General features: G+C 39.9%; 1 protein-coding gene across 6 annotated transcripts in view; it reads right to left on the reverse strand.

Moving 5' to 3' along the window:
* Window positions 1-26,525, reverse strand: part of NCOA6 (nuclear receptor coactivator 6) — a 100,177-nt gene that overhangs the window by 50,737 nt on the left and 22,915 nt on the right. For all 6 annotated transcript variants that reach the window (XM_079783615.1, XM_079783614.1, XM_079783613.1 and 3 more), the window contains 3 exons: window positions 16,159-16,264; window positions 11,235-11,516; window positions 7,480-7,635 (listed from right to left, as the gene is read on the reverse strand). In XM_079783615.1, the coding sequence (XP_079639741.1) occupies window positions 7,480-7,635; window positions 11,235-11,469 (391 nt within the window). In that variant the 5' untranslated portion in view covers window positions 11,470-11,516; window positions 16,159-16,264. The remainder of the gene's footprint in view (window positions 1-7,479; window positions 7,636-11,234; window positions 11,517-16,158; window positions 16,265-26,525) is intronic.

The following is a 26,525-nucleotide window of genomic DNA, read 5'->3' on the forward strand; positions in this document are numbered from 1 at the left end:
ATGGATGTTTCTCTCTCTCCCTCTCCCTTCCTCCCTCTAAAATCAATAAAAATAAAAATTTTTAAAAAAAGGAAGAGAGAGAGACCAATCACCAGGGGCTACAAAGATGCTCTAAGTTGCCTATGGGAATTAGGAATAAAAGAGAAAAATATAGATCTTGAGGGTTTCCAATAAAGGGAAAGGACTATTAATATACCAATCCTGCTAGGACATCCTAAGCAGAAAGAGTACTGTTCTTATAATGGACATCAGATCATGTCATTTCTCTACTTAAAACTACTCCATTTCTTCTCACTGCTTTAGAAATGCAAGTCAAACTTCTTAATAGGGTCTACAATGCCTCTAATGATCTATCTAGCCCAATGCTGCTCAACAGAAATATAATATAAGCAACATATGTAATTTAAAAATTTCTAGAAGCTGCAGTAAAAATAAACTGAAGTTAACTGCAATATACTTATTTATTAACCCAATACATGTAACATATTATTTCAACATACAATTAATATAAAAATTATTAATGAGATACCTTACATTCTTTTGGGCGAGAGCTAAATCTTCAAAATCTAGTATTATTTTACACTTAAAGCACATTTCCAGTGCTCAATATCCATATATAGCTTGTAGCTACTATACTGGACAGCCCAGATGTGGCCCTTGCCTATGTCTCTAACCTTAAAAACTTACACTATTTTCTCCTTCAATAAAAAGGATTCAGCCTTTGTGTCACTTTTTTAGCTTCTTGGGTACACAAACCTGCTTCTCACCTCAAGATCTTCGAGAATGCTGCTCCCTCTGCCTAGGTTTCCTACACTATTCTCACATTAAGTCAATGCCTCAATTTTCACGTAATCTTAAGTGTCACAGGCCCAAAAAGGCCTCCTCTAACCATCTTATCCAATGTTATGTCACCCTATCAGAACATTCTGCTATTTCTTCAGAGCACATCCCATGTAAATACTTATTTACTTGCTTTCTTGTCTGCATCCCCATCACTATACAAAGGTAACCATAAGTCTGTCCTAGTTTCTTTATATCTGTTGTCTCAGGATATTTTACTCTCAGGATAGTTATTTTACTCTCAAAGATGATAACTTATAAGTCCACCCTAGTTATGCCCTTTATATACACAGAACAGTGCCGGGCACATGGTAGGTACTCATTAGCTATTTACTAACTATATGATGAAGAGTCATCTTATCATAACCTTACAAAGAATTATAGGCATTTTTCTATATGATAAATGCATTCCTGGAAAACCTCCCATTCTATAAAATCTCACATTGAAAATAACAGGTTTTAGTAGAAAAACATTGTTGGGGCAAACTCAAAACTCATGCAGCTCTGTAACCAGAGCTCTAATAAAAACAAAAATTGGTAGAGATAACATGCCCCAAAACACTAGAGTGGAAATGCCTGGTGAAAGGTGCTAAGATAATGCAGATGCAGTGGTGCTCTGAGCCAGTGGGACTGCCATTAAGGCAGGCACAGGAGGAAATGAAACTTGTCACAAGCCGAGAGCCATGTAATGCTGGGGGGTGCACTTCTGGAGAACGTATACTGGAGTGTAAGCTCTCATTTTTAATTTTCTTAAAATAAAGCTGAAAGGACTTCCACCTATGCAGCAGCTGAACTAAAGGCTCCCCCTAGCCCCCTTATGGATAGTTATCCTTCTAGTCCCACTATTCTAGTTCACCTGCCCAGGAACAATCACATATGAATAAACACAATTTCCACATTATACTGCTATTATTCCCCTAACTGCCAACTACATGTAACTACTGCTAAGTTTTATTAAAAACAAACAACAAGGACAACCAAGATGGCGGCATAGGTAAACACCTGAACTTGCTGCCGTGCACAACCACATCAAAACTACAACTAAAAGACAAAACGAATATCATCCAGAACCACGGGAAGGCTGGCTGAGTGGAAATTCTACAACTAGAAGGAAAGAGAAAAGTGCATTGAGTCCGGTAGGAGGTGCGGAGGTGTGGAAGTGTGGAGGTACGGAGGCGCGTGAGAGGGGCTGGCAACTGGGTACGCTGTTGCTTTTTTCAATCGGGAGGGAGATACAAGCTCCTGACTGCTCTGAACTCCAGTTCCGGGCGAGATTCTGGGGACCCAGACTCATACCACATACAGGGAGAAATTGGACTGTCTGGCATCAGGCCGGAATGCGAGGGCAGCTTTCTCTCAGAGGTGCTTGCAGCAATCATTGTTTCTGCACGGTGCCACAGGACACAGAGACCTGGGAGCCTCTTAGAGGCAGGGCTGATGGGCAGCCATTGCTGTTTGCTCCACCCTGATGATTCCCTGAGAGCCCACCCACCCAATTTACCACCACACCCAAACTGTGCGCAGAAGCTTTTGCATTATGAATGGCCTGGCCTTTTGGAATCTAACAAACTGCAGCTGGGTCAGAGAGCCCCAGAGCTTCCAAAAGAAGACCCAAGGCTCCACAGCAGCTTGCATTGCTTCATAGCTGGGCCTCATCTGGGCACCTCCAAACCCTAAACAAAGAGGAGGATTTGCAGATCTCTCTGTAGCTCCTGCTGGGTGGCCTCAGGCAGTGGCTGACTTTGCACCTCCTTGGAGATCCAAGAGCCAGAGTACCCAGTGGTCAGAGTGAGACCATCCAGATTACAACTCTTCACATCCATAACAGACACACTCAGGGGGCAGAATCAGTAAGCGCCAAAGCCCCACTGAAGCAAGTCCTGCCCCATAAGGGTGTCTCCAGCACAGAAGTTCTCCCGATGTAGACACAACTGGTCCTCACAGCCAATTGGCCTGGAGGTCAATTCCTCCCAGTGATACCAACAACAATCAAGGCTTAACTACAACAAGACTGTGCACACAGCCCACAAAGGGGTGCACCAAGAGTGTCCACCTCAGGTAACTGGGGAGACTGAGCCACTAGGCCCTATAGAACACCTAGCACACAAAGCCACTCTATCAACACAGGGAAGCAGCCAAAATGCGGAGATAAAGAAACAGGTCACAAATGACAGAAATGGAGGAAAGTAACTACTGTATATAGAGTTCAAAATCACGGTTATAAGGTTACTCAAGAATCTTCTAGAAACCTCCAAGAAATATAGTGAGACCCTCAAGGATATGAAAAAGGACCAATTAGAAATTAAGCATACACTGACTGAAATAAAGAATAATACACAGAGATCCAACAGCAGACTAGAGGATCCCAAGAATCAAATCAAAGATTTGAAATACGAAGAAGCAAAAAAAACCCAACCAGAAAAGCAAAAAGAAAAAAGAACCCCAAAATATGAAGATAGTGCAAGGAGCCTCTGGGGCAACTTCAAGTGTACCAACATCCGAATTATGAGGATGCCAGAAGAAGAGAGAGAGCAAGATATTGAAAACCTATTTGAAGAAATAATAACAGAAAACTTCCCCTACCAGGTGAAAGAAATAGACTTACAAGTCCAGGAAGCGCAGAGAACCCCAAACAAAAGGAATCCAAAGAGGACCACACCAAGACACATCATAATTAAAATGCCAAGGGCAAAAGACAAAAAGAGAATCCTAAAAGCAGCAAGAGAAAAACAGTTAGTTACCTGCAAGGGAGTACCCATACGACTGTCAGCTGATTTCTCAACAGAAACTATGCAGGTCAGAAGGGAATGGCAAGAAATATTCAAAGTGATGAATAGCAAGAACCTACAACCAAGATTACTCTACCCAGCAAAGCTATCATTTAGAATTGAAGGTCAGATAAAGAGCTTCACAGATAAGAAAAAGCTAAAGGAGTTCATCACCGCCAAACCAGTATTATATGAAATGCTGAAGGGTATTCTTTAAGAAGAGGAAGAAGAAGAAAAAGGTAAAGATAAAAATTATGAACAACAAAGTGACAACAAATACATTATCTGTCAACAAGTGAATCTAAAAATCAAGTGAATAAAAAATCTGATGAACAGAATAAAGTGGTGAATATAATAGAATCAGGGGCATAGAAAGGGAGTGGACTGACAATTCTCGGGGGGAAGGGGTGTGGGGGATGCAGGAAGAGACTGGACAAAAATTGTACATGTATGGACAAGGACAGTTGGGGGGGGGTAAGGGCAGGGGGTGGAGTGGGAACTGGGTGGGGGGGGCTATGGGGGGGAAAAAAGAGGAACAAATGTAATAATCTGAACAATAAAGATTAAAAAAATAAAATTAAAATAACTCAAAAAAAAAAAAAACAAACAACAAAAAACATGTGGAGCCCTAGCTAGTTTGACTCAGTGGATAGAGCGTCAGCCTGTAGACTGAAGGGTCCCGGGTTCAATTCTGCCTGGGTTGCGAGCTTGATCTCCAGTAGGGGACATGCAGGAAGCAGTCAATCAATGATTTTCATCATTGATGTTTCTCTCTCTCTTTCCCTCTGAAATCAATAAAGACACATCTCAAAACACACACACACAAAAAAAACCCCAACACGTAGAGAACACTACTGGCTCCCAAACTTGCCTGTTAGGGGTCAGCTATCGCTTATGGGCCAAATCTAGCCTGTTGCTTGTTTATTTAAATAAAGTGTTATTGGAACATAGCCTCACTTATTCATTTACACATTGCCTATGGCTGTTTTTGTGCTACAACAGTTGAGTTGTTGTGACAAAGTCAAAGCAATTTATTCTCTGGCCCTTTACAAAAAATGGTTGCAGACTTCTGCTTTAAATCACCATGAATTTATAGAAGGGTCACAAAATGCCCTCAAAAAAGATGTCTCCTCAATTCCCTGGCCAAAACTCAAAAAAGGGAAGGTACAAGGAGTGTTCTTCACTGGAGAACAGACTGTTCAGGGAACAACCTGTCCCTCCACCCTTGCAGCAGACACTATGACAGTGGCTACACCTCCCCTTACAATTTACAAAGGCATCAACTTACTACCAGTTTCACAAAAGCAACAGCTGCCGCCACCACTTTCCCTCCTTCCTGAGTTCTCAGAGAATGTGGAGAGAGAAAGGAGATCCCCAGGGATACACGTTACCAAGAAGTTAAAGCCCTTCTTTCTGTAATATGTGAATTTAATAATATCTAGAAATGTTATCTATTTTGCCTCTTTGCTGGTACTTACGTTTTAATGTATGGCTATAACAATAAAGGGGAGCCAGCATCTTACCTTTTTAAGAACTTGTAGGAAGTAGGTCTGACTAAAAGAAACTGGTGTTTCCTTTCTCCAGTGGAAAACACTACCAAAAAAGCCCTTTTAACTCAGGTAAATAGGTAACAGAGACCACAAACATTTGAGGTTTTCACTTATGTGTTTCTTACAGAGCACATGTGCTTATGTGCTTATAAACAGTCAATATAGTGTTATTATATCCAACTAGAGGCCTGGTGCATGAAAATTCATGCACTGGAGGGGGGAATCCCTCAGCCTGGCCTGCCCCCTCTCACAGTCCAGGACCCCTCAGGGGTGGTCTGAGATGACCCGGCGATCAGGGGAAGGCAACGCCCCCATCACACCTCTGCTGCTGCCACTGCTGGCAGCTCAAGCCCTGGCCAGCCCTGGTTACCTGTGCCTTGGGCAGTCCTGGGCAGCTGGGCAGATGCCATCAGAGGCTTGCCTGCACCTCGGGCTGGCCCTGGGCGGCTGGGGGGCTGAGGGGACTGGGGGACTCCGGAGGCAGGCACTCGGCGGGGCTGAGAGGACTGGGCGCTGCCTGCCATCTTTGAGGGCATGGCAGTCAATTAGCATATTCCCTCCTTATTGACTGTGGGTGCCACCATCTTTGTGAGGGTGTGATGGTCAATTAGCATATTCCCTCTTTATTAGATAGGATACTTGTTTTACTTCCACTCTTCCTAAAAATTCACTATATCCTATAGATTGCTGTGAATTGATTTTACTTTCCTGAATCCTTTTAAAGACAACCCAAAATTTTTCAAAATAAACTATTTCTTGTTTAAGCCACTATTCCTTCATTTATCAAATGATGTTAAACCCCACTTTTCTTTCTTTCTTTTAAAATGTTTTTATTGATGTTTGGAGAGAGGAAGGGAGAGGGAAAGAGACATCGATGTAAGAGAGAAACAACTGATCGGCTGCCTCCTGCACACCCCCTACAACCCAGGCACAAGCCCTGACCAGGAATCGAATCGTGACCTTCTGGTTCATAGGTCGATACTCAACCACTGAGCAACAATGGCTGGGCTCAGCTGCTGAGGTTTTGTGGAGCATTTAGGTTCTAAGCAAGCACAGTGTCAGGAAGGCTTGGCCTACCAGTGGAAGGGAAGGCTGAAAACGTTGGTTGCCACCTGCCTGCATCAACATAAGAGGGAAGGAGATGGTTTTGGTTCACTGGGCACTCAAAGATAGAACCTCCTTTGTGCTTCCCCACACTTGGTACTTACACCTTTCACAAGTTTGTTTGCCTCACCAAGGTCATGAACTCCTTTTGATTTCATAAAAACAAGGACCATATTTTATTTAGCACTGTATTATGAGCGCTGAAACAAAGTGTTGCCATTATATATGTGCTTCCCTTGGTTTCATTCAACATATATCTACCAAAGAACCTAAAATATGTACAGTCAAGCAGCGATCCAACAGTAAGCCAAACAAGACATGCTCTCTATCCTACTTGAGCTTGCAGACTATAGCGGAACAAAACAATCATCAAATAACTGCTCTAATAAAAGTGTGACCTGAGGGGGGAAAATCCAGACTTTGGTGAGTATACATAACAAAAAACTATGACTGTGTCAAGGAGTTCAAAAAATACATCCTCAAGAAGATGTAAGCTGATACTGGAAGGCTGAGGAGGTGTTTAAGGGACAATGATAGAGAACAATATTTCATCAATGCCAAGGACCTGTGGCAGGAGGAAGAAATGCATATTCAAGGAACCAAAAGCAAGCTGGAAAGGCTGGAACACAGCAAAGAGAGAGTTGTACAAGATAAGGCTGGATGAAAACGGTAGAGTTCAGACCATGCTAAGCCTGAGGTCATAATAAAGAATCTGGTCTTTTGAACAACAGCAAGCCATAGCAGGGATTTAAGTTTAAGCTGTGTGTGTTTATGCAGTATATTTTCATTTTTAAAAGATCACTCTGGCAAAGTATTTGAAAAATGAGTACTACTACAAAAGAATTGTTTAGGGTCTCCTAATCTCTGTTAGGTAAGTAAAGATATAAAAACTAAGGCTTAGTTGGTAGAAGGAAGCAACTGAAATTAGATATTCTTCAAAAGACAAACCAGTTTCTGGTCAGAATGCCAGTAAAATCAAAGTATGATAGGTCAACAGTCAAAATCAGCCATGGGAATGGAGTCCGAGGCTACAGATGCTGAAGCATCAGGACCCAACTAGAGACTCAATTCCTCTTTATCCTAAGGTGCTAGCTACAATGTGAAGCACAGGTTACATAAGTTACTTGGCATTCTAAAACTGAAGAGGAGAGGATTAAATCAGCACAGGAAATCATGCCACATTCTGCTGTTGTTATGATTTGGGTCTAGATGGGCACCTTCAATCTGAACGGAGAGAATCCCCAGATCCCGAAGCTGCTGGTTGTTGCTCTGAGCCAGGATCCGTAGCCGCTCCGCTGCTTCTCGGGGGATGTTGAATGTCACACGCACACTATTCCAGGGCTCCACCTTCTGTACCTTTAGCTTGCTGGATTCTTGGTTGTGAAAGAAAGAGAATAATATTAGTAATATTTTAGCCACTAGAAGACATGAAACAAACAACAACAAAAATATAAAAGAACAGGCAAAGCACTAGCCTTGGAGTAGCTAAGAAGCTTAGGCTTTGGTGTCAGACTTCAAATCTAATATTAACTTTGCCACTTAGCATCAGGGTGCCCATGAACAAGTTATTTGATCTTTCTGAAAATTACCTTTCTCTTCTTTAAAATCATGAAAAAAACTACTTAGAGATTGTGAGTGCTAAATGAGATAAAATGTCCCAAAACCTAGTACAGTACCTACTACACCATAGCTACTGAATAAATGGAAAGCAGTAAAATAGAGTAAGGAATATGAGAGAAGAGAGAGGTTAAGTTTAAATTAATAGAATAATATCTATTCTGGACTCAGATTAATGTATGTGAACTGAGAAACTGAGAACATTTAAGTCTCCAATTTCAAGTGAGATTCTATAAAAATTCAATTAGCAGATATGCCAACTGTTGAATACGTACGAAGGAATCTGCAGCTTATTTAAAGAAACAACACTATAAAAGTCACTAGTAAATTTACTTATAAAAAGGTTACGCAGCCAAAACCGGTTTGGCTCAGTGGATAGAGCGACGGCCTGCGGACTCAAGGGTCCCGGGTTCGATTCCGGTCAAGGGCGTGTACCTTGGTTGCAGGCACATCCCCAGTAGGGGGTGTGCAAGAGGCAGCTGATCGATGTTTCTCTCTCATCGATGTTTCTAACTCTCTATCCTTCTCTCTTCCTCTCTGTAAAAAATCAATAAAATAAAATAAAAAGGTTACGCAGAAAAAGGAAAAATAATAAGAAGAAAAAAGGTTGAGCAATTTTACCTCTTCAAATAAAATATCTGAAATTTTAATACTCATATTTAAATATTCACTGAGCATCCCTGTGGAAGATAATTATAGAGACAGAGAGCAAACATATCTTACAATGTCCTATAAATGTTTCAGTTTAAGGAGGGCTTAAGTCTTGATTCTTTATGTCTTTGATTTTTAAATCTTTACCTACTTTAAATAAGAGTACAATTTCTACTGAAGCACATGAAACTGAGGGGGAAACAACATAAATTTGACAACCAAGCTTCAGTTAGGATATAAAAACATTACATTTCAGCAAGTCTGAAAAATCAATGCAAACTTCAGGACATGTTTTTAAAAGAAGATATAAAAATTAACTAATTGAGGAGGTAATATTGTTTGTAATTATATTTTACAGATGGAAAAACAAATCCCAGGACCAGTTAGTAGACTAAAAACCTTTTTTTTTTTTTCAACAACGCCAGACAAAATAATTTTCCCTTTTGTTAAAACTCGGCTAAGTTAAATCTTTTGTATCCTCTATTCAGTTATACATTTCAATATTAAGAAAATGGTCTTGCTCTAGCTAGTTTGGCTCAGTGGATGGAGCGTCGACCTGCAGGTTCAATTCCAGTCAAGGGCACGTACCTTGGTTACAGGCTTCTCCCTGGCCTGGGCCCTGGTCAGGACTCATGCAGGAGGCAACCAATCGATGTGTTTCTCTCACATCAATGTTTCTCTGTCTTTCCCTCTCTCTTCAACTCTCCGTAAAAAAAATCAATGGAAAAATATCCTCGGGCGAGGACTAAAAAAAAAAAAGGGAAATGTGGACTTGTGGGCATATCTGTTCTCAAAATAAGAAATATCCATGGATGGGGGAAAGTGCCTACATGCTGCCTAAAGCCCCTGCCAAATCCAAAACCATTATACATTGAGAGTTAACTTACCCAGACATGAAGTTCACTTGTTCTAATGTGGGAAAAAGAGATCACTTGCTAAGAGCAGTGAGATAATACAATCACAGAAATTTAGAAAGAATTAGGCAATATTTAGTTCAAGTCTATTTTACAGGCAAGAAAACGGAAGCCCAGAAAGGCTAAGTGATTGGCTCATGATCCTGTGGCTACCTGGCAGCATCAGAGATGGCATTAAAATCCTGCTCTGATTCTCAGGTCAATTTCCTTTCCATGACACTTATGCCTCTAAACAGCAAAAGGCAGGAAGCTTGGGATCCTGTTTCCACAGAGTACAGATGCTACAGGTCTTCTTCCTAATCTGAAGAGTATTGGAATCTTGTATGTGGTCTAGACAAACATCAAATAGGCTATGACATTATCTATCTACTTGTGATTTGGCTTCAGAAAAATCCTTGTCTATACGTAGCTACATTTATCAAAAGTTTTTAAAAGTTCCATCATATTTGAGAAGATATGACTTAAAATACATTTTTGCACCAAGAATATAATCTAATAACTGCATAGGTCAGGGTTTGGTAATTTGTTTAAAAGCCATGAAAAAACTGACTCAACTATTTAAAAACAAGGGAAAAAATGTGGGTAATTAAGAGCAATGAGCAAGTTCAGGCCCAGCTGGGCCCTTATAAAATGATATACTATGACTGTGATTATGGTGACAATGACGGTAATAACTGCAACTTTAACACAAAAAATCCCCTAATACTATGCTAAATAATACATTAACTATAAAGAAATCTTACACAACACACTAAAAAAGTACTTGAAAAAACAACAACACAGCATCTTCCCTCCTGACATCAAATCTCAAAAGAAAAAAAACCCACGCTTAAAAAAAGCTAATGAGCACTTGATCAAATCAAGATTTGTGATAGAAAGATAAAACCTAGGCTTTGCACTATGTCTGAAGGGATTAGATAATTGTCCAACCAAGAAAGATAGAGAACATCTGAACTAAGATTCAAAAACACAAATAAGGGGGAGGGGGTCAATCGGGGAAAAAGGAGACATATGTAATACTTTAAACAAACAAATAAATAAATAAAAAATAAAGTGCAAAATTGCCAAAAGAACACACACAAAAAAAACACCAAAAAACCCACACACACAAATGGCCACAAGACCAAGACAGGTAATCTAAATGTGTGAAGAGATCAGATGGAAATTGTGATGAGGTGAGGGGCTGCCTTTGGTGCTATTCAGCATCATCTGGGGCAGAGGGAGAGCTCAAAGCTATCAGATCTTTCCATTTTTACAGACAAATGCAAAATATGGATTTTTATGTAAAATATTTAAAACTTTAAAGCATTGGCAATGAAACTCAAACATCAAAAAATTAAAAAACAAAAACCAAAAAAATGAAAGTGGGCCATAACATGAGGCTGATGGCTGGATTCAGTATCCTCTGATCTAAAGTTTAAGAAAACAAATTTCAAGCATACTTTAAGTAGAACCATGGAGTAAAAGACTTAAAGATCCAGTCTAAACTCTTCATTTTATACATAAGGCCAGAGAGTTAGAAACAATAAATATATTTGGGTTTTGAGACTAACTCCTATCCACTAGAGCAGGTTATTTACATATTGCTATGTTAAGTTCAATTCCTTCATGAACTTAAAAGAAACACAATAGCATTTCTTAAAAAAAAAAAAAGGAAAAAATCCTAAAATTCCAACTTTACAATTAAAATGAGTCTTTCAAACCAGTACAGCAAAATTTTACATTGTAAAACTCAAGATAGTTACAGAAGGGCAAATACTTAGAAGGCAAAAGTAATTAAAGCAAATTACCCATGTGTAACAAATTGGGCACATTCTCCAATATTGTGTTCAATTTCCATTTGAAGTCTTTGTCATCTATATTTCCTTTGAAGGCCACAAAGATTGTGGAATCCTCCAAAATACTATCACTTTTTGTGTCATCATCTTCTAGTCCAGAGTCAAAATCCATCTCTGAGTCTTCCATTGTTGATGAACACAAGGAAGTATAGATGTCTTCTAAGTTTGGAAGGTCATCCAAAACCATGGTGAATATTATTCCAGAAGCATGTGCCAAGTGGACAAAAAGAAAACCTTTGAAAAGAGAATACAGAAAAAGCATGGTAATGCATAATTATATAATCAACAATGTAGAATCCATAGTTCTTTTTATTTTATATATATGTCTATTATGTTATACTAGAGGTCCGGTGCACAAAATTTGTGCACTTGAGGAGGGGGGTCCCTGAGCCCAGCCTGCGCCTTCTCGCAGTCCAGAACCCCTCGGGGGATGTCCACCTGCCAGCTTAGGCCAGTAGGGATGTCCCCAGGGAGTGGGCCTAAGCTGGCAGTCAGACATCCCTCTGGAAGCCCAGGAGCCCTCGGGGGATGTCCGACTGACAGCTTAGGTCAGTAGGACTCCTTAATGCTGCTGAGGAGGCGGGAGAGGCTCCCACCACTGCCGCTGCGCTCGCAGCTGTCAACCTGGCTTGTGGCTGAGTGGAGCTCCCCCTGTGGGAGCACTCTGACCACCAGGGGGTAGCTCCTGCATTGATCATCTGCCCCCTGGTGGTCAGTGAGCGTCATAGTGGCTGGTCGTTCCCAATCGTTCTGCCATTAGGGTCAATTTGCATATTACCCTTTTATTATATAGGATGCTACCTCTTTGTAAGTCTAGAGTATGGGGAGGAGGGAGCAAGAGATCATAAGAAAATAAAACAAGTATTTTTTGAGAATTTATATGAGCCTTTGGTTGACCCCACAACACAGGGAGTTCCCCAAGACTTGCCTTACTCCTGTCCTGACAAAAGTTTCTGAGAAGCCAAGGTTTCTAAAGCCCTCCTCTTTTGCTCTATCAGTGGACAGAGCGTTGGCCTACGGACCGAAGGGTCCTGGGTTTGATTCCCATCAAGGGCACGTACCTCGGTCGTAGGCTCCTCCCCAGACCGGTCTAGTCGGGGCACATGCAGGGGGCAACTGATAACCAATCGATGTGTTTCTCTCACATCAATACTTCTGTCTGTCTTTCCCTCTCTCTAATGGTGCTAGGCTAAATATTACAGCTAAATATGCTGTAATATGGTTATATTATTTGAATAAATGGAAAAAAGTATTAACTTTTGTTTTTTGAAATAGTCAATAAACTTCAAGAGCAAATGCTTTTCAAAAATGAATCTAAGCAATCTTATGGGGGATGAGGAGAAGTCCTATGTCATAAGTAAATATGGGGGGAAATTTTGACATTTGATCAGAGCACCTTATAGTCTGGTATTGTAATTATTAATAAGGAACAGTGTGATCTGGGTAGTTAAGAAACAACAGCATTCAGAAAATCCTTTAGAAATACCACTGCCCTTAGTCAACTGCCATCTGCATTTTACAGAGTTTAAAGAACTTTAAATGTAAATAAACAAAGCTTAAAGAGATTTTTAGGGTTTAAAAGCTGCTGCTCAGCAAGAAAAAGTGATTGCTTAAATTGCATGAAAAACAGTAGCTATTTAGCAACTGATCCAAAGTTGAAACAACTGTAATAAGAGAATTTAAAATGTAAGGAACGTTTTCCAGAAGAACCTTTAATTGGAAAGAAGGAAACCAACTAAAAAACCTGGACTTTGACAGTCTTCTAAAGAGGTGACTGGTCATGGTATAAGGCTGTGTATCAAGATTTGAAAAACTCTCTATTGGCAGACACACAAGTCAGCTAATTTAAATTCAGGAATTACCAGTTTAACAGTACCTATGGGGCACTACACAAATGCTTAAAAAAAACATGAAATTGAAAGACAAGTCTATGAAAAAAATTGTTGACCTTGCTTCCAGAAAAACTTTTTAAAGTAACTTCTTTTAGATAACTTCATTGAAAAGTTTCCAATTAAAATCTATTAATAAAGAATTCATATCAAAATAATGACTAACCTTTGAGTTTGACATGCAGTTCAGCAACCAACTCTTAGAGAGAGAAAACAGATTATAGCTATCTCAAGAGACTCATTTGGTCACTTATGGTTATCTATCAAAAGATAATATGTTCTATTTCTCTGGGTTTGCTAAGATTAAACACCAGTTATCTTGCTCACCCACATTATAAATTTCTAGATTACCTATTGATTTCAATTCTTACTGGAGCTCTTTTGATTTTTTATGAGGAATCTAAGAAAAAAATGTGATATTCAGGAGAAAATTTAAAAGTAAGTATATTATTTATTCTATATTTCCAAGGTAGAATAAAATAGATTTATAATGAAATCATTTCAGGGTAGCTAAATAGCGCCAGTTAATGAAAGAAAGCTCTTTATTATAGAAGAATGCCAACTTAAATGTAAAAAGAAATATATCGTTTAAAAATATATAATTTTGAAATCCCTAATAAAATAATTCGGGCAAGAATCATTAATAAAGATAAAATTTTATGTGAAAAATTGACACACAACTGGATGTCCAAGTATCATCCCAGATTCGTCTTGTCAATGGGAAAAATAACTTCACAATGGAAGAACTGTCACCACCTGAACACAATGTTCAACCTTAGCATCATTAGCACAGAAACAACCAGAAATTATGTACAGTATGAAATGCACAGCATTACCTATGAAATAGTCTTACCAAAAAATGTTTAACCTGAATCTAGCAAGTTTTTTTAAAAAATATTTTTATTGATTCCAGAAAGGAAGGGAGAGAGAGAGAAAGATAGAAACATCAATGATGAGAGAGAATCATTGATTGGCTGCCTCCTGCACGCTCCCTACTGAGGATTGAGCCCAAAGCCCAGGCATGTGCCCTTGACTGAAATCAAACCTGGGACTCTTCAGTCCGCAGGCTGACTGAACCTAGCAAGTTTTTAACAGGAGACAAAAGAACAATTTAACACCACAAGAAAATAATTAGACAAATCTAGAATATAGGATTTCTGTAGCACAATTGGCTTGCCCTCTTAGTAAAAGGTAGATAAAACTATTCTACATTAAAAGAGACTTAAAAGACTTAAAGATCAAATGCAGTGTATGGTCCTTTATTGAATCTTGGTTTGAAAAAAAGATGTAAAGCACATTTTCAGGGTAATTAGGAAATTATTACTAATTTTGTTAGGTGTGATAATAATGTTGTTGTGGTCACACAGGACAATGTTCTTATCATTTCTTAAGAGATGCATACTGAGCCCTGGCTGGTTTGGCTCAGTGGATAGAGTGTCGGCCTGTGGACTGAAGGGTCCTGGGTTCGATTCTGATCAAGGGCACATGCCTGGGTTGCAGGTTCAATCCCCAGTGGGGGGCATGCAGGAGGCAGCCAATCAATGATTCTCTCTCATCATTGATGTTTTTCTCCCTCTTCCTTCCTCTCTGAAATCAATAAAAATATATTTTAAAAAAAGAAAAACTCCTTTAGCAATGTGACAGTGCCTCGGCATTTGTTACTACATTTTATAAAAAAAAAAAAAAAAAGATGCATACTGAAACATTTAGGGGTGAAATTTCATGACATCTGTAATTTACTTGAAAATACATTAAGCAAATATGGCAAAACAAAATGTTTTGGTTAACAATAGATCATGAGTATATAGGTATTATTTATATTATTTATACCATTTTATATATGATTAAAATTGCTCATAATAAAAAGTTTTTTTAAAAAAATATTTATATCATCCTATATAATAAAAGGCTAATATGCAAACTGTCCCCTCACCCAGGAGTTCAATTCTTTCGACAGGGAATTCAACCTGGAGTTTGACCAGGGGGCGGGGCTGGCCAGCCTGGCCCAATCGGCTGATCGGGGCTGGCCGGCCAGACCCCGCCTGTGCACAAATTTCTGTACCGGGCCTCTAGTATTATATATATTTAGCTATCTGCACCAGTCCTTTCTCTTCAGAATTTTTACCTGGTGCAGGTAGCTGAATAATCGGTAAAATATTGTCACAGGCTATTCAAATTCTTTGACTTGGCTGCCATTTGAGCAAAAGACAAGACACTATTATCCACATCAGATATCACAAACTCACATACCTATTGGAGTCAGGCAGGTAAACTAACTAAGAGAAGAACACTGGCTATTAAATGTATTTGCACATACTGTATGAATGGTTTGAGCAATGGGAAACTCAAATACCCATCTATGATGAGCACCCACAACTTTGCTCCAGCTTATTATTTTCCTTTGGAGCAATGGGAGGAACTGTAAAGGCCCAGAAATAATAGATATTTTGAATTTTAAGAAAAGACAAAAATCCATATATTTAGTGAAATCTCCAGATTTTCAAAGAGATTTACATTTTTGTAAATACTCTATGGGCCAAATGAAACACCCTGCAGCTGCATATGGCTCACAAGCCATCAGTTTTCAATTTCTAATTAAGTCTGACAATCCAGGTATGACTCATGTGATTGACTAGTACAGCACTAGGCCTGAATGAACTATGTGGGTTTAGTGTATTGCTGGAGGAAACCTGATATTTAAAATGCATTTAAGTGTTACGATGTACCTCTTGGGAGGTCTGTGGACTCCTCAAAAAAAAAAAAAAAAAAAAAGATTAAGCAATCTCTTAACCCCAGAAGAACAGAAGGTTCAAACTTGGTGAATTTTGGCTTCTTTAAATATGCTGAAGTCTCCCATACCTTAACCTTTGACAAAACACTAGATGATGAAGGAAACAGTTTTTTACTTGCTATGTAATGGTACAGTCATTCCACTGCTTGGAATTAAGCCAAGCCATATCCACTCTCTCACATAAGGTTTCACTCACCAAAATATCTTTCTTAATTTTTGTCATTTATCCAGGTCATCCTCTACATCCAAACAAGCTGGCATTTTTAGGGACTATATTTCAAGGTAGCAGCCAAATAAAAATTCTAAAAAAAAGAAAAGAAAAAGAAAGTTACAATATTATATAGAAATTACACAGGTAACCTACTTTTGCAACAGAAGTTAATGTAAATATCACAAGTTATCAAGTCAACTTAGATATCTCCAGACAATGTTAAAATAGGGTTTTCTTTAAGTATCTTTTTTTCTGAGATCTTAAACCACTCATCAACAAGCATTCAGAGTATAGAAGCAAACTCAGGGACATATACCAGTTTCACTTAATAATAATCATGAAACTGCGACCCTAAGCATTAGAGCCCTTCCTATACCTTCATTTTTAAATGTCAAATTAAAATAAATTAACATCATGCTGCACTGTTTGCAGATACTTGGTGCCAAAACCAAAATATTCTGTATACACACTAAATAAAAGACACACCTCTTCTAGTCCTGACCAGTGTGCTCAACGGTTAGAGCATAAGCCCTGAGCACCAAAGGGTCACAGGTTCGATTCCTGGTCAAGGGAACATACCTGGGTTGCAGGTTCAATCCCTGCCCCAGTGGGGGTGCATGCAGGAAGCAATCAATTAATGTGTCTCACTAACGTAGATGTTTCTCTTTTCCTCTCTCCCTCCCTATTTCCCTTTCACTCTCTCTGAAAAAAAAAAAAATCAATGGGAAAAATATCCTTGGGTGAGGATTAACAAAAAACAAAACAAAACACACACAAAAACCAGCCCCTCCTCCTGGCACTCCAGGTTATTAAAGTGAATCAAATTAAAAAACAAACAAAAAACAATGCACTTCTTCTAATAGAATTTCAAAATTCATTTTTTTTAAACTTCATAAAGTATAGATTTAGTTTTTCCGACTTTATAGTATCTATAATATCTACATATTTTACTCTTCATTAAATTTTCAGTTTAAGTTCTAAAGTATTCCTTATTATACACACAGAAATTATGTATAAAAAGTGCATAAATTTTTCTGACATGCGTCAGAAAAAATTTCCCACTTAGTAAGATAATATCTATTGCCCTCGCTGGTTTGGCTCAGTGGATAGAGCATCGGCCTGCAGACTGAAGGGTCCTGGGTTCGATTCCAGTTAAGGGCATATGCCCAGGCTGCAGGCTTGATCCCCAGTGGGGAGCATGCAGAAGGCAGCCAATCAATGATTCTTTCTCATCATTGATGTTTCTATCTCTCTCTCCCTCTCCCTTCCTAAAATCAATAAAAAATATTTTTAAAAAAAGATAATATCTATTTACAATATCTTTAACTTTGCTATTATGGTTTTACATTACTGCCAAATACTGATTTTATAATCTTAAAATTTTAGATGAATATATATATATACATATATATATATATATATATATATACTGTGTATTAATAAATTGTTAGAGAAAAAACGATCCCTTAATTATTTTTTAATTCAAGAAAACGCCATTTTTAAGTCTTCATGGAACATTAATAAAAATTAAGCTTCAAGAAAGCCATAAAGAAAATTTCAATAAATCCAAAGAGTATCAATAGGATAGTCAAACTGATGACCAACACTAAAATTATAAATTTAAAATAAAATAAAAAACAAAGGCCCTTAAAACAATAACAAAACCTTGGACTTGGGTTAGAAATAAATAAAAATTGCAAAATTTCTAGAAAACAATAATAAAGAAAATATTACATATTAGAACCTAAAGAATATAATCAAATCAACAAAGAAGACAATTCAGCCATAAATACCTTTATCAAAATAAAAAGAAAAAGAAATTAATTAAATATCCACTCAAAAAGTTAGGAGGAAAACTAATAATGTAAACTGAAAGAAAGCAAAATAAAGGAATTAACAAAGATGAGAGCAGAAATTAATGAGAAAGTAGAAAAACATTAGCAGAACCAATAAATCTAAAAATTGGTACATTGGGGGAAAAATCAGTAATACAGTTAAACCACTAATTAATCTAGTGAATAAAAAGGGGGAGGAAATCCTAATATATAAAATCTAATATAATAAAAGTATAATATGCAAATCGACCAAACAGCTGAACAGCGGAACGACCATCTGGACGACCATCTGGATAACCATCTGGACGACCATCCAGGACCATGCTATGACACCCATGGGCGCCAGACTAGCCAAGGCAGGTGCAATGCGATTAGTCAGGGGCCCGGCCATCACCCCATGAACCCTTCTCCTCCCGCCCCCCACGGAGGGAGGCCCAGGCCACTGGCTGCGGCGGGTGGGCGGGGCCTCCCTCTGGGAGAGAAGCCCAGGTCCGGGTGCCAGCAGCCAGAGGGAAGCCAGTCCCGGCAGTGGGGAAGGAAGGCCTACTCTGGCACAAATTTCGTGCATCGGGCGTCAAGTAAGTAAGAAAGAAATAAGAGCCCTAGCTGGTTTGGCTCAGTGGATAGGGTGTTAGCCAGCGGACTGAAGGGTCCTGGGGTTTGATTCCGGCCAAAGGCACATGCCCGGGTTGCGGGCTCGATCCCCAGTGTGGGGTGTGCAGAAGGCAGCTGATCAATGATTCTCTCTCATAATTGATGTTTCTATCTCTCCCTCTTCCTTCCTCTATGACATCAATAAAAATATATTTAAAAAAAAAAAAAGGGAAGCCACAGACACAAAGAAAATTAAAAAGATCAAAGAGACTATTTTACTCAGGCTTCTGCTCACATCTGTCTATGTCAACAATTTTCAATGGGTGTGCCATAAGAATTTTTAAAACATGCAAAACCTGACTACTTAGTCAGGGGCACTGACCTCTTTTCCCTTAGATTGTCAAATAAAAAAAGTGACAACAGCCAACACAACAACAGCTGTCCGATGTGAATGAATAAAAAAATTACACATTTTTTTTTTGTCAAATCGGCAAAAAAATATATTTTTCGGTATGCTGCAGAATTTTAGTAGTTAGTGTGCCATGAGATGAAAAGGTTGAAAATTGCTGGTTTATGTAAATATGATAATGCCCCCAAAGTGCCATGTACCGAATTAATGGAAACACTATTAACCCTGTAGAGAACAGATTAAGTCTAATGATCTGAAACTGTTACACAGTATACAAAAAGAAAGAAAACTTTCCAATTTTCTTATGAAACAAATATAGTATGAGCATCAAAAGCTGAAACTAACTGCAGACAGAAAGCTACAGATCAATCTCTCCTATATTGCTCAATCTCTCTCACATTGAGGCAAGATTTCTAAATCAAATTTTAAATAGAATACAAGAGTAGGAGTCAAGATAGTCTCTTCAATAAATGGTGTTGGGAAAATTGGACAGATACATGCAAAAAATGAAACTAGACCATCAACTTACACCATACACAAAAATAAACTCAAAATGGATAAAGAACTTAAACGTAAGATGGGAAACCATAAAAATCTTAGAGCCGTGTTTGGCAAACTGCGGCTCGCGAGCCACATGCGGCTCTTTGGCCCCTTGAGTGTGGCTCTTCCACAAAATACCATGGCCTGGGCGAGTCTGTTTTGAAGAAGTGGCGTTAGAAGAAGTTTAAAAAACTTGGCTCTCAAAAGAAATTTCAATTGTTGTACTGTTGATATTTGGCTCCGTTGACTAATGAGTTTGCCGACCACTGTCTTAGAGGAATCCACAGGCAGCAAAATTTCAGACATATGCTAAAGCAATATCCTCACCCATACAGCTCCTAGGGCAATGGAAACTAAAGAGGAAATAAACAAATGGGACTACATCAAAATAAAAAGCTTCTGCACAGCAAAGGAAACCATCAACAAAACCCACTGCATGGGAGAACCTATTTGCCAATGTTATCTCTGATAAGTGTTTAATCTCCAACATTTACAGGGAGCTCATACAACTTAACAAAAGGAAGATAAACAACCCAATCAAAAAAATGGGCAACGGATCTAAATAGATACTTTTCAAAAGAGGACATACAGAAGGCCAAGAGACATATGAAAGTCACTAATTATCCGAGAGATGCAAATCAAAACAACAATGAGGTACCATCTCACACCTGTCAGAATAGCTATCTTACCTAATAAAAGAGAAACATGCAAATTAACCATCACTCCGCTACGCCCATAGCCAATCAGAGTATGCAAATTAACCCAACAAAGATGGAGGTTAATTTGCATATGCAGGCGCAGAGCGGAGTGAAGCCTGCTATGAGGGGAAGGGGGGCGGCGGAGGGAGCTACTGGAGTGGTGCTCCAGACAGAAGCGAGGATGTGCCGGCTCCAGGCGTGTCGGCTCCCGGGAGGCAGGAGGGGGAAACTTGCCGGCTCCTGGCGGGAGCGGGGACTTGCTGGCTCCGGGCGGCCAGGGAGCGGGGACTTGCCGGCTCCCGGGCAGCTGTGAGTGAAGCCAGGGGCCTATTCTTGCACGAATATCATGCAATGGGCCTCTAGTCATCAATAAATCAACAAATGACAAGTGCTGAAGAGAATGTGGAGAAAAAGGTACCCTCATGCACTGCTGGAGGGAATGCAGACTAGTGCTGTGGAGAACAATATGGAATTTCCTCAAAAAACTAAAAATGGAACTCCCATTTGACCCAGTAATCCCACTTCTAGGAATATATCCCAAGAAACTAAAAACACCAATCAGAAAGGATATATGCACCCCTATGTTCATAGCAGCACAATTTACCATAGCTAAGATTTGGAAACAGCCTAAGTGCCCATCAGCAGATGAGTGGATTAAAAAACTGTGGTACATCTGCACAATGGAATACTACACTGCTATAAAAGGGAAGGAACTCCTACCATTTGCAACAGCATGGATGGACCTTATTATGCAAAGCGAAATAAGTTGGTTGGAGAAAGATAAATATCACATGATCTCACTCATTTGTGGAATATAATGAACAACATAAACTGGTGAACAAAAACAGATCCAGAGACAGAGAAGCATTGATCAGACCATCAAACCTCAGAGGGAAGGTAGGAGAGGGTGGGGATAAGGGGGAGAGATCAATCAAAGGACTTGTATGCATGCATATAAGCATAACCAATGGACACAGACACTAGGGGGGTGAGGGCATGAGTGGAGGGGTAGGAGGCAATGGGGGGATAAGGACACATATGTAATACCTTAATCAATAAAGAAAAATAAATAAATAAATAAAAAGAATACAAGAGTATATCAAAGAATAATAATGCACAATGATCAACTCAAGTTTCTTCTAGGAATGCACTGAAGGTTCAGTATTAGAAAACTAAGGGGTAAAGAATCATATGATCATCATCACAGATACTAGACATTTGACACAATTCAACAACCCTTCTTGATCAGAAAAGTAAAACCCGCCCAGCTGGCATGGCTCAGTGGTTAAACAGATGTTAAAAATCATTTGGTGAAACTGTTGAGAAACAGAAGATTCCCACAGTGTCAGAGAATGAGGAGAGAAGGGAGAGATCAGAGAAAACGGAAAATCAGGAGAGAAGGGAGAAATTATTCCATAGATTACTTACTAATTGCAAAAGGAAAATTAGTACCTTTATAATGGAGTTATCTGACAGTTACCAGCTAACCCTAATGATCAAACTCAGCTTCCTGATATGATGTAACCTGAAATGTAACACATCATCTATGATGTATTATTACCAAAAATACCTAACTTAGAGGTAATTAAGTCTTAAAACCCAATTTCTCCTTAATAGGAAATTCAGGAGATAGAGAAACAAGAAACATTTCATACAGAAATTTTTACAAGAAAAAAATTACATGAAGTAATTGATTACATGAAGACATATCAAATCTATAATTTGAAACACACTACAACAAAACTGATCTGGTCTCTTCAAAACCCAAAATCTTGGGTGTGATAATGTTATTTGTGATTGTGTACAGAATGCCTTTATTCTTAGCAATGCATGCTGAAGCATTTACGGATAAAGTATCATAATGTCTGCAACTTATTTTCAAAGTATTCAGCAAAGACAGGTAGATAGGTAGATAAATTATGCAAATATAACAAAATATTATCATTGTATGTTTGAAATTTTCATATTAAAAAGTTGGGGCCCTAGCTGGCTTGGCTCAGTGGATACAGCATCGGCCTGCGGACTGAAGGGTCGTGGGTTTAATCCCGCCAAGGGCATATGCCTGGGTTGTGGGCTCGGTCCCCAGTGGGGGGCGTGCAGGAGACAGCTGAATGGTGGTTCTCTCTCATCATTGATGTTTCTGTCTCTCTCTCCCTCTCCCTTCCTCTCTGAAATCAATAAAAAATATATTTTTTTAAAAAAAATTGGGGAATCTGGCCGGCATGGCTCAGAGGTTGAGCATCAACCTATGAACCAGGAGGTCACGGTTCGATTCCCACGTCAAAATACATAGGAGTAAAAAGGCAAAATTCAAAAGGGATGGCCAGAGTGGCTTAGTTGGTTGAGCATCGTCCTATGCACCAAGAGGTTGCTGCTTCAATTCCCAGTCAGGGACACATGTCTGGGTGGCGGGCTCCATCCCCAATAGGAAGGCATGCAGGAGGCAGCCAATCAATGGTTCGCTCTTGATGTTCCTATCTCTTTCTCTCTCTCCCTTCCTCTCTCTCTAAAAAATCAATAAAACATATTTTTTAAAATGATATATGCATCCCTATGTGTACTGCAGCATAATTAACAACAGCCAAGATTTGGAAGCAATCTAAGTGTCCATAGATAGACAAGTGGATAAAAAACTGTGATAATGGAATATTACTGGGTCATAAAAAAGAATGAAATCTTGCCATATATGACAACATGGATGGACCTACAGGATATTATGCTAAGTGAAATAAGTCAGAGAGAAAAAGACAAATACCATGTGATTTCACTTATATGTGGAATCTAAAAAATAAAATAAATGAACAAACAAAACAGAAACAAATGCACAGATACAGAGAACAAACTGATGGTCACCAGATGGGAGGGGGTTAGGGGAATAGTGAAAATGGTGAAGAGATTAAGAAGTACAAATTGCCAGTTATAAAAATAGTTATGGGGAGAGAAACCAAGATGGCGGCATAGGTAAACACCTAAACTGCTGCCTCGCACAACAATTTCAAAACTACAACTAAAAGACAAAAAGGACATCATCCAGAACCACAGGAAAGTTGGCTGAGTGGAAATTCTACAACTAGAAGGAAAGAGAAAAACTCACGGAGAATCAGAGGAGCTGCAAAAGGCTGAGCTGGAGGGAACCGGAAGCTCCCGACTGCGCTGAATTCCAGTTCTGGGTGAGAATCTGGGAATCCAGATTCATTGGGGGAGAAACTGGACTGTCTGGCAGCGGGCGAAACTTGAGGGCGGCTTTCTCTCAGAGGTGCTTGCAGTGATTACCGAGGGACACTGAGACCCAGGGGCCTCATAGGGCAGGGCTGACGGGAAGCCAAGACTGTCTGCTCAGCCCTGAGACTCCACCCCATCCAAGCTGAGCACAGAGGCTTTTGCAATTTTCCAAGTCTTGTCCCATAAGGCTGTCTCCAGCACAGAAGTTCTCCTGGAGTAGACACAGCTGATTCTCACAGCCAACTGGCCTGGAGGTCAATTCCTTCTAGTGATATCAACAACAATCAAGACTTAACTACAACAAGGCTGTAAACACAATCCACAAAGGGGTGCACCAAGAGTGTCCACCTCAGGTAACTGGGGAAGCTGAGCCATTGTACCCTATAGGACACCTACCACACAAAGCTACCCTACCAACTCAGGGAAGCAGCGAAAATGCGGAGACAAAGAAACAGATCACAAACGAAAGAAATGGAGGAAAACAAACGACTGGATATAGAGTTCAAAATCACGGTTATAAGGTTTTTCAAGAATTTCCTAGAAAAGGCCGATAAATTTAGCGAGACCCTCGAGGATATGAAAAAGGACCAACTAGAAATTAAACAGGCCGAAACCGGTTTGGCTCGGTGGATAGAGCGTCGGCCTGCGGACTGAAGGGTCCTGGGTTCGATTCCGGTCAAGGGCATGTACCTTGGTTGAGGGCACATCCCCAGTAGGGGTTGTGCAGGAGGCAGCTGATCGATGTTTCTCTCTCATCGATGTTTATCTCTCTCTCCCTCTCCCTTCCTCTCTGAAATCAATCCTATCTAATAAAAGAGTAGTATGCAAATTAACCACCACTCCACTACACCACAAGCCACGCCCACCAGTCAATCAGGAGCGCATATGCAAATTAACCCAACCAAGATGGCTGTGGCCACAGAGTGAGCAGGAGGCTTGGGTTTCCCCAGCAATGGAGGAAGCAAAGCTTTCTGCACACCCAGGCCTCCACTCAAGGCTACAAAGTTTCAATTATAGAAGATAAATAAATCCCAGATACCAGGGCCTCCGCTTGGGTCACTGGGGGGCATGGCCGGCCTGCAAACCACCACAGGCTCCTGGCCCAGGCCACCCCATGCCCCAAGGGAACACCCACCCTGATCCAGGACACCCTTCAGGGCAAACCAGCTGGCCCCCACCCGTGCACCAGGCCTCTATCCTATCTAATAAAAGAGTAATATGCAAATTGACCATCACTCCAACACACAAGATGGCTGCCTCCATGTGGTCAAAGATGGATGCCCCCATGTGGACATAAGATGGCCACCACAAGATGGCCAGCAGGGAGGGCAGTTGGGAGGGACCAGGCCTGCAAGGGAGGGCAGTTGGGGGCGATCAAGCCTGCAGGGGAGGGCAGTTAGGGGTGACCAGGCCGGCAGAGGAGGGAAGTTGGGGGCGACCAGGCCTGCAGGGAAGGGCAGTTGGGGGGGGACCCAGGCCTGCAGGGGAGAGCAGTTGGGGGGAACCAGGCCTGCAGGGGAGGGCAGTTAGGGGTGACCAGTCCTGCAGGGGAGGGCAGTTAGGGGTGATCAGGCCTGCAGGGGAGGGCTGTTAAGGGCAATCAGGCTGGCAGGGGAGTGGTTATGGGGGATCAGGCTGGCAGGCAGAAGCGGTTAGGGGCAATCTGGAAGGCAAGCAGGTGAGCAGTTGGGAGCCAGCAGTCCTGGATTGTGAGAGGGATCCCAGATTGAAGAAGGTGCAGACTGGGCTGAGGGGTACCCCCTCCACCCCACCCCCCGTGCATGAATTTCGTGCACTGGGCCTCTAGTAAAAATATATTTAAAAAACAACAACACAGGTGAATGGATAAACAAACATGTTATATCCATACAACAAAGCAATACCGGTACTTAGCATTAAAAGGGAATGAACTACTACTGCTACATGCAACAACATGGATAAATATAAAAATCATTATACTGAGTGAAAGCTAGCACGAAAGAAAATATAATGTATGAATGCATTCATACAAAATTCTAAAAAATGGGGGCGCTGGAGGGACAGATTGAAAATCAAGAGTATAAAAACTTTTTAGGGAATTAGAAATTTTCTGTACTTGATGTGGTGATTGTTTCAGAAGAAGTACTATAAACTAATAAATATATTATTAAAACTCATCACCAAAGAATATATGCACCCCTATGTTCATTGCAGCGTTATTTATTTATTTATTTATTTATTTATGATATGTGATTAAATGATTTCTCTGACTCTAGGGTTAAAATACAGAAACCAAAACTAGACATAATTCTAACTCTGTAAGAGTCACTCCAATAGCAATGCAGCTGTCTAAAACATTTTCCTATGTATAAGTATCTATTATTTGTGTAACTTTTAAACTTTAAAATAAAAGTACTACATTTATGAGTAAAAAAAAAACAAAACCCATGCATGCAGTTTACTGTATGTAAATTATGCCTCATTAAGTTGACCAAAAAAAAAAAAAAATCACCTCTTTCTCAGGATTTCTTTAACTACATTTAATGCAGCTGATTCCATTATTCTACCTTATCCCTTAAACAGTATTCTACAGATAAATTACCTAAACTGCAGAGAAACCAGGACTTCTTGAATTCTACAGTAGTTAAAACTTACAGAACATTATTATGTGTCAGGCATTGCTCTGAGTGCTTTGCATTATTAACTCAATTATTCCCCATGGAATAGATCCTGTAACCCCCATTTTACAAATGAGGAAGCCGAGGTACAGAGAACAAACTTGCTTAAGCTAATAAGTGACAGAGCCAACATCACCCCACTCTGTATCTCAGACCACTCAAGTATTGGGTAAAGCATACTTTCAGCTCACTAGAGACTGATAGGTTCATTTACTCATTCAACAAATTACTTAAGCATGCAATATATACTAGGTATTATTCTAAAAGCTCAAGATATAATGGTGAAGAAAATTAAAGACATGGTACTTGGTTTTATGAAGCTTACATTCTAGTAAAAACTTAGGTTTCAAGCCCAGGATTCTAGCCCAGCAAGCATGGCTAAGTGGGTGAGCGTCGA

Source organism: Cnephaeus nilssonii (genome assembly GCF_951640355.1).
Source record: "Cnephaeus nilssonii genome assembly, chromosome: 11".
Lineage (NCBI taxonomy): Eukaryota > Metazoa > Chordata > Mammalia > Chiroptera > Vespertilionidae > Cnephaeus > Cnephaeus nilssonii.